This window comes from Pygoscelis adeliae, unplaced genomic scaffold, assembly GCF_000699105.1.
Source record: "Pygoscelis adeliae isolate BGI_AS28 unplaced genomic scaffold, ASM69910v1 Scaffold242, whole genome shotgun sequence".
NCBI classification, from domain to species: Eukaryota; Metazoa; Chordata; class Aves; order Sphenisciformes; family Spheniscidae; genus Pygoscelis; species Pygoscelis adeliae.
The window spans coordinates 2,562,856-2,571,558 of record NW_008824369.1 but is presented as its reverse complement, the minus strand read 5'-3'; the positions used below and the strand labels follow the sequence as shown (position 1 = coordinate 2,571,558).

Here is an 8,703-nt window from a genome sequence, read left to right as displayed (position 1 = left end):
ACCCTGTGCCGGGCTTATTGCAAAAAATATTTAGTCATAATCTGGGAAGAGAACCAAACCCCTTCTCGGGACTTAATGGATCCTATTTTTACATTTGCAGATGTTTCTTTCTTCACAGTACTCATGATGTTTAGAGACACTGCCATGTGTTTTGTGCTGCCTGAGGGCTGCGTTGATAATTGCAAATCTGTCTTCTTTTGTTTTCTGGCAGGTTTGACCCAACTGCATCCCTGGATTTCTTGTGGGCCTGTATTCACATTCCTCGGATCTGGCAGGGAAGGGACCAAAGAACTCCTCAGGTAGTGGTTCAGTTCTTCCAAGATTCCTCTCTGGATGGAGCGAGAGGTGATGCTTTCACAGTGCCTGATTTTTCCATGGCCCAAGAGGTGGCTGGAGTGATACAGGTGCAGCATGCCAAGTTTGCTGCCTGTACCTCAGCTGGTTACTTAGCTGCTCTGCTATATTACATATTACAGTGGCAATTCTGAGTCCAAAAAGCTGATATGAACACACATAAGTTTGCCCACTTGGCATTTTCTCTGCAGCTCCTGCAGCAGTTGCCACTATATCCGTTAAACATCTAGGCACAAGGCTACAGTGGTGAGCAACCTAAAACCCAGTGTGGGATAATTCCCATTTCACCAAGAGAAGGGGGTTGCATCTCTTCTCCACAGAGGAATTTCTTTGGTTTGGTGGCTGAATTATCTCCTCTGTCCCATTGCACATGCTGAGTTGGAAGTAAATGAGTTCAGAAGTAGAAGAGGGGTAAAGAGTTGTCATTTGGGGCTGTGATGCATGCTTTCAGGGCTCTAGATAGGGGGCTGTTTTTAAGTCTAGTCCTAAGAGATGTTCTATTCCAGTTGGGGAAAGTGTGACTAGAAGGAACTAAGGATCTAGGGATTCAGTTTGGATTCATTTTGGGTGTTCTCTTGCATTACAGAAGCGCCGTGAGGAATTTGTACTCCACCTAAAGGCATCAGAATTGATCAGCATGGTGGAGTTGATCCTGGCTGAAGCAGAAACCAGATACCAGAACACGGAAGAGGCCTCCTGCACACTCATACAGTCTCGACTGCCTCTGTTGCTTAGTTGTTCTCATGGGGACCTTGAGAGCATCAAAAAAGTAACGGAGTATCTGACCAGCTGCATCCAGCAGTGGGGAAGCAGGTGGAACTGCAAATGGGGAGCACTGTCTGCTCTAATTGTAGTTACTTGTCATTTTAAGTGGTACTTGGAGCAGGAAGGTGACTTTTAAAGTTACATTTCAAGGCCCTTTTGCTTTTAGGACTTCAGGACAAAATGCTTGCCAGCGTTTGGGTTTGGTGGTTTTTTTTTTTTTAAGTCAATGGTTATTTTTAATTACCAGTTCCTAACATAGGATTTCTTGTCTATTCATCCCTTGAATCACTGCTCATAATGCATCCTGCTTCTGACCATTATGATTGCTTTCAAAGCTGAATGGAGACTAGATTGTTTCCTAACAGCTATGTTAGCACTGTGGGAAGAATAGGAAGATGGTGTATTTGTGGCCGTGAAACAAACTGACTTAATCTTAACCTCACTTATGGTGGTGTTAGAAAAGATACCGAGTAATCTCAGTTGCCATTGCATTGTACTGCCTCCCAGTACAGACTATCCAGGGATCTATGGAGGGCAGGTGTGTAGAGAACAGACTGGCTAGTCTGAATAGTTGTGCTTCTGACTACTCTTCCAATTGGGATGGGGATGACCATGAGTACCATGTGCAGAAACTGTTCGCTGAAGATGTAAGCAGAGCTTTCTTGTCCTGTGCCCCTTTGTAACTGCAGTTTTCTAACTCCACATGGCCTAATGATGGATCCCTGTAGACTGTGGATGGATCCTTGTAGACTGTGAATGATTTGAGTAGTTCAAAAGAAGCAAAGACTGAAAAAACACTGATTCAGATTAGTGGTGGCTGCTCTTTTACATGGTCTGTTTGCCATATGCAGGAAGGCTGTTACTAATCTGATGGGTCTGGGATGCTTGCGGGTTGAACTAACGTAGTAACCAGCGGCTGACCTCTCCCTTTTTCCTTCAGCTCTGTGGGAAAATGCTGCCAGGACCTTCTGCTTCAGATATACCTGCAACTACCTGAGCTCCTTGTGCCTATGCCTGAGATGCTTCTCACCAGTGAAGGAGCCAGAGACAGCAGCACTTGCAAGGTAAAGTTAGAGGCATAGGAAAGCCCCCTTTCCGTTGTGTACCCAGAGTGGATGCTACCTTGATGACCAGTCTAAAAGGACAGGACTGGCAAAAGCTTCCTGGGTCACTTTGGTTTCTTTACCTTGCTCTTCTGTTGCCCCTTCCCTGCCCACACTCTCAGGCGCAGAGAGTTCAGGTGCAGTTTATTTTGCAGTGTCCTTCTGTAAAATAGTATAAGCTCCACAAGCTTCTGTGTGCCAAAAGCTTCTGTAAAGCACGAGTGTGCAGGTGTCTGATCCTGCTTTGATGGCTGTAGGGACTGTGGACTTCAGATCCTGTGCCAGCTGGAAAGTTGCATCTGCTCTCAGATTCTACCTGAAAATAATTTCTGTTAACCCCCTCTGTAGTTGGAAAGGAATTGGGAAACACTGCTGAAGAGCCAGGGGCTTGACTGTGCTTTAAACTTCTTAACTGTTTACTCATTACTTTTCTTCTAGCTTGATGCCCTGGTTCACAGATTCATTAACCTCCTCGCAGACACCAGTGACTCCAAGTCATCAGAAAGCCGTGTGTGGGATGCCAATATGGCCTGCAGGAAGCTAGCTGTGGCTCATCCCATCCTGCTTCTTAGGTACCACTCTCCCCTTTCACCCCCTATGTGGCTGGCGTTCATTGAAAAGCATCCACCCTTGTCTTAGAGGGGGAACAAACTTGCAGCAATCATGATGACTGAGACAGAATATGTGTTCGTGTACAAAAGTCAAGAGAAAGGGCAGCAAAGTTGTATCTCTTATAATGAGGCAGCACCTCTTTTGGCTCCGTGTCTGTCTGGAAGCAGTCCTCTTGGAATTGGAGACTAGAGAACAGAACATGGGTGGGAAATGGGACTTGCTGATTCTGTGGATACAGGGATCAAATCCAGAACCCTGGGAGAGGATAAGGGATGCTTCCTTCCAGGAACTGAGGTGTAACAACATGTAACTGTTTCTAGGAAGAGGCTAGATCTGGATTTTCTTGTGTTTGGCGTTTCAGGCACTTGCCAATGATTGCAGCACTGCTGCACGGCCGTGTTCACCTCAATTTCCAGGAGTTCAGGCAGCAGAACCACTTGACCTTCTTCATCCACGTCTTGGGGATCCTGGAGCTGCTCCAGCCGCAGGTCTTCCAGAACGAGCACCAGGCAGCACTATGGGACTGTCTCCTGTCCTTCATCCGTCTGCTGCTGGTAGGAAAGTCCCTGCTCCCCCTCCATCCGTGGGCTGACAGCCACTAGAGGGAGAAGCTCAAACACCGGGCCAGCCCAGCTCTCTCCCATTTGAAGGGAAAACCTTCATATACTTAAGAACAAAAAAGTGTATCGAGTATCTTGGAGAGCTTAAAGAGGAGGCAGGAGATCAAGAAGCTACTCCCTGGTACCCAGAGGTGCAGGATGGGGCAGTGCATCACTGCTTTTTTTGTTAACTCTCATCTTCTCAATCCTTTCTCAGAACTACAGAAAATCCTCGCGGCACCTGGCTGCCTTCATCAGCAAGTTTGTCCAGTTTATCCACAAGTACATCACATGCAATGCCCAGGCAGCTGTGTCCTTCTTGCAGAAGCACTCGGATCCGCTCCAGTAAGCTTCCTTACTCCAGTTAGCCCGTGGTGTTAGCTCATGGAGAGCTTGCACAGTCAGGCTGCCGTGAGCTAATCAGACAGAAGACAGCAAGAGGATGTGACAAAATAGCTATTAATACAGCACTTTTTCACCCTTAGCTCCTTTAAGTCTCTATTGAGATGAGCAGCATATCCCTTTTTATAGGTGAAAACTGAGCCCAAGGAAGTCAGACGATGATTTCAACTTACATAATGGCCTAAATGTCCTACTGAGGCGCTGTAGTGCCCTGCAGTCATTTCCAGAGGGCCAGCAGGAGGGTCTTTTCCCCGAGCGGTGGCTGCAGGGTCCCACCTGCAGATATGGGGAAAAATGCGTTTGAGTTCCAGTTATGGTGAAAGGAAAAATCTCGTTTCTGCTTCTGCTTTGAGAAACTGTTCATTTTAGTTTACATATATATGCTGTTACTTGTCCTCGTGCCCTTACTGCTGTTGAAACCTAAACATGCCATCTCTTCCCCCAGTGACCTATCATCGGACAATAGTGACCTAGCAATGTTGAAGTCCCTCCTGGCTGGGCTGAGTCTGCCTAGTAAGAGCGGCATCTTGGACAGGGGCTCTGATGAAGAGAAGGATGGTGAGTCTGAGCGAGGGGAAGAGTTATCCCAGCTGGTGAACCTGCAGTATATTTTGGAGCACAGATGCTTTTGTGGGCTGTATGCTGTGCTCAGTCTTCTCCTAACAGCCCAACGAAAGGGTATTTAGAGTGGAGAATGGCCCTTGGATACTCAGCAGTTTGGAACCAGTATCTGGGATGGGTTAATTTGTTTTCCTGTCAGTGATATCACTACTGGAGCAGAAGAACAGCTCTTAACAAGGGCAAGTTTCATTGTTGTGGATTTTGCCTTCCTCAGCCACGCTTGAGGATTGACCTGTTAAGAGACCCTAAGGGTAAATCTGCTTCTTGCTGTTTTCTTTACAACTTGTGTGGGAAAATTATTCGGTATTAAAACAGCTCGGGAAGGTTCCTTCTCTTTGCGTCAGCTGAGGGGTACCAGAAGGTGCAATGAAGCTAGAGACAGTGCGAGAGCCAGGAATTGTATTACAGTGTTGCTGGCCAGCTCATGATACACCACTGTACTGGTAGGGAACACTGGACCTGTCTCCCTGTTAAAACTACATAGACTGTCTGAAGTGACCTGTTCTCTCTCTCTCTCCCCCCCACCCCCCCCCCCAAGATGAAGCAGCAGCTGGCTCTCTCCCCCTCGTCAGCGTGTCTCTCTTCACTCCTCTCACACCAGCTGAAATGGCCCCGTATATGAAGAGGCTCTCTAGAGGCCAAACAGTTGAGGGTAAGTGAGGACCTGCAGAGCTGTACAAAGGCGCAAGGCAAATGCAGACAGATGCCAACCCTGTTACTTATCTGTCAGCTACAGGCTAATTTCCTGTATTGGTCTTGTGTTTGGAAGTCTCCAGCAGTTAGGATGTGGTTTTGTTTTGGATGAACTTGCACATAACCTTCTATGATTCTGTGACAGAGGCTTCCTATGACGCTGTTATCACTTAGCTCAGCAGTGTTGCAACTGCCTTTGCTTTGGGGCTCTTCAAGGATCTTGTAAGTGCTCTGGGACATAGTATGAGTAATTCAAGGAGCACTGCAGTTCATGTTGAACCAGGTCTGGAGTGCTGATAGGAGTGCCATTTTTTTAATGATATAAAAATACCGAACTGATGAGAAGCAGGATTTTGTTAGAAATCCCCAAATGGCCTTCATGGAAGAAAATCGTGTTAACCTGGTGTATGGGAACAACATGTTTCTTCTTCAAAGGTCTTCTGAAATCACAGGTGTCCAGTGTTCAGACCTAAGTTGTGGTATTGGGGTGACAGTTTTCCTTCCACGGTAGAAATAGGGGGAAGAAATCCTGCCTGGACACTGTTTTTAAAAGAAGCTTTCTGTGAAGATCTTTCAGTTACAGAAGAAGGTGTTCTGGAATTGAAACCTCACGCCCCACTCCACTCCTTCCCCTGCCTATGGTGTGACAGTGCTGGTGAGCTCTGCCTGGGCAGGTTGGGATGTGCTGATCTGGCGTGTGACCTACCTGTTCTCAGCCTTTTTGAAGAATGCCTTTATTACTCTAGCTCTGTGCACAGGTGGGAAAACTTGACTGCTTGGGTTAGGGAAAAAGAAAAAGATCTTTTCCTGGGGGAGTGAATTTTAGTCACCCCTTTCAACCTGTGTCTTCCACCAGACATCCTGGAGGTGCTGACAGACATTGATGAGATGTCCAGACGGAGGCCAGAAATTCTCTCCTTTTTTGCTGTGAGTATTAGTGTCTCAGACTGCCACTGGGAGGAAGAGCTTCTTTTCACCAGAGTCTGTGTTGCACAGCCAGCTTAAGTACTACCCTTCCTCTGCTTTTTGGGTGGTGGTTGAAGCATCTTAGGAGAAATTTATCTTCTCTTAGGCCTTCTGACAGCAGGCAGTATTAACTTCCCTACCGTCTTCTCTCCATTGCATACTGGGTCTGTCATCATCCACTTTAATTTCTCTTTATGTCAGATGAAGAATTAACCCTCTGTCCCCTTCCCAGTATTGGGGCAAGGAGGGAGCTCTGTTGAAAACAGTGGAGCCTAGGGAAAACTCAGCTGTCCCACGTGGAATAAGATTACAGGAGGGTGCTTTAAAGTATTCAAAAACAGGATAATCCTTCTTACAGAGAGGGATTTCCTGGCTCAGCTAGTACCTGCTGGATGTGTGTTGGGCTGGATTGGTGCTGGAGGGGTAGTAATGCAAGTCTGAGGAGTTTGTGCTCCCTGGATGGCCCTGTGATCCTAATTTGTGCATCTTCTTTCAGACAAACCTACAGAAGCTGATGAGTTCATCAGAGGAGTCCTGCCGAAATCTGGCCTTTAGCCTGGCTTTGCGCTCCATTCAGAACAACCCCAGGTGAGGACCACTGGAACTTAGGCTATCCCGAGTCACTGATGGGCACTGGCTGCCCATCTTGCATGCCTGTTGATGGTGATCGGGACTGTACTGACACTGTAATGTTTTACTCCCAGCATTGCTGCAGACTTCCTTCCCACCTTCATGTACTGCCTTGGCAGCCGAGACTTTGAGGTGGTGCAGACAGCACTGAGGAACCTGCCTGAATACACCCTCCTTTGCCAAGGTAAGTTGGTATCTGCCACCTTTGGTGCATTCTTGGCCTCGCGAGGGTCAAAGCTGGGCTTCTGTGCTGGGAACAGCCTTCCTGGGAAGTTGCCAAGGGCCAGTGTTGCCTAGACCAGGCCATCAAACACGCAGGTGATCTGTATCAATAGTGGCTTTGGTCTGAGCATCCCAGGGGAGATTTGCCGTAGAGACAAGGGAGGCTTCCTTGAAGTAGATTTGCTCCTTTAGGATTTTCTCCGAGTTGTGATCCCTCACGTGATCACATACCCACAGAGCTATTAGAGGGTGGATTGTGCCATGTTCTTATGGAAGGAGAGAATTTCTCGCACAGCTGCAAACGTTCATCCCAGTGTTCGTTGGTGGATTGCTCTTGCTTGTACGTTGGAGCTCTTGGGTCAGTCCTCATGCTGTCTTTCCCTTTCACAGAGCACGCAGCAGTGTTACTGCACAGGGCCTTCCTGGTGGGGATGTACGGCCAGATTGACACCAGCTCTCAGATTTCAGAGGCTTTGAAGGTTCTGCACATGGAGGCCACGATATGAACATGTGGTTCTGGGAGCTCCACTTCCAGAGGAATTAATTTAACTGGACTCATCAGCTGCATTGAAGCGCTGTAAGAAGACAGTGTATTTTAACCCATGTGCTGGAGGATCAAAGAGGTGATGTAGCAGGCCAGACTGTGCTGGAAAAGGAGAGTGTGCTGACTGAAGATCAGAAAGGGGCAAGGATCGATCTGTCTGGCTAAGATGCCATCATTGTGGGAGAAAAATCTCCTGAACATTGTGCCAAATGGAGCACTTCCTTCATTGGGTCTTGGGGCAGTGCCTGTTGGTTTGTTGTTTGGTTTTTTTGTCTCTCCAAGGCAGCAGAGCTGCTGGGAGAGCAGAAGGGAGCGCTGGCCCTTGCACTTGAAGTCTCTGCGCTCTCTGTGTTGGAGGGAACATGCAGATCTGTGCAGGGGGAGAGACCACTTTGTTTTCTGGGGGTGGGTGTTGTTTTTTTTTCTTTTTTAATTAAAATTCTCTTTGTTTCCATTGTGCCTTTCTCTGCTCCGTGCTGCCTTGGGCGTAGCTGGACATCCCTCTCTCCCTGTTCTTCAAGCTTTTGTTATTCTAGACAAAGCATCTCTGGAAGACCTGTCTCCATGGCCAAATGCTCATAGAGCTATCTTGGCCTTTTACAGTATATGCGGGAAATGGAGGACGTTTAGAAGGGTCAATGGGGTATAATAGATGAGTTTGGTCAGCAGCAGCTGCTGACAGGACAACTTTTAAGAGGTTCCTTAGAAAACTTTTCTTTAAAAACAAATAAAGCAAATTTCTTGGTACATTTGCAAACATCCCAGCAGCTGGCCACTGTCACAGTGGAGTCTTCGAACAAGCAGCTGGGTTTCCTCTTTGGGATCTGCCAGTTGCTCCCTGTGACTCTTCTGACCACTGCTCTCTGGTCCTTGTCTGCTGATAGGGGTGATAGCTTATTTGCCAGCTGTCTGAGGACAGAAAAGTAGGTGTCTTCCTTCCCTCTGCTCCAGAGAAACAACTGCCGCATATGCTCATTCTCCAGTCTCACTTAATTCTGGTCACCAGTTGCTTTTATGTCATTTGTCTCTATTCCTCTGACACTCCACTTGTTAGGAGAGAATCTTTGTAGTATTCTAAAGACAAAGATCCTGGAGGAACTTTATAGATAGCTGTAAATAAGTCTGTATCTCCTTGCTGGCGGTGGGGACAGTTGTGACCTCATGGGTGGCCGGGTGGAGAAATATTGTCCAT

The 8,703-nt window shown here is 47.3% G+C and overlaps 1 protein-coding gene across 1 annotated transcript in view; it reads left to right on the top strand.

Annotated features, from left to right (window-relative positions):
- The window catches only part of INTS1 (integrator complex subunit 1), a gene marked incomplete at its 5' end in the record, with an annotated part of 29,056 nt that extends 21,091 nt beyond the window's left edge, over nt 1-7,965 (top strand). Inside the window, 12 exons of the mRNA XM_009320067.1 lie at nt 212-299; nt 941-1,167; nt 2,060-2,183; nt 2,661-2,794; nt 3,196-3,388; nt 3,651-3,778; nt 4,281-4,393; nt 4,995-5,108; nt 6,006-6,076; nt 6,612-6,703; nt 6,820-6,929; nt 7,358-7,965. Of these exons, the coding sequence (XP_009318342.1) occupies nt 212-299; nt 941-1,167; nt 2,060-2,183; nt 2,661-2,794; nt 3,196-3,388; nt 3,651-3,778; nt 4,281-4,393; nt 4,995-5,108; nt 6,006-6,076; nt 6,612-6,703; nt 6,820-6,929; nt 7,358-7,473 (1,510 nt within the window). The remainder of the gene's footprint in view (nt 1-211; nt 300-940; nt 1,168-2,059; nt 2,184-2,660; nt 2,795-3,195; nt 3,389-3,650; nt 3,779-4,280; nt 4,394-4,994; nt 5,109-6,005; nt 6,077-6,611; nt 6,704-6,819; nt 6,930-7,357) is intronic.
- Nucleotides 7,966-8,703: the final 738 nt, after the last annotated feature.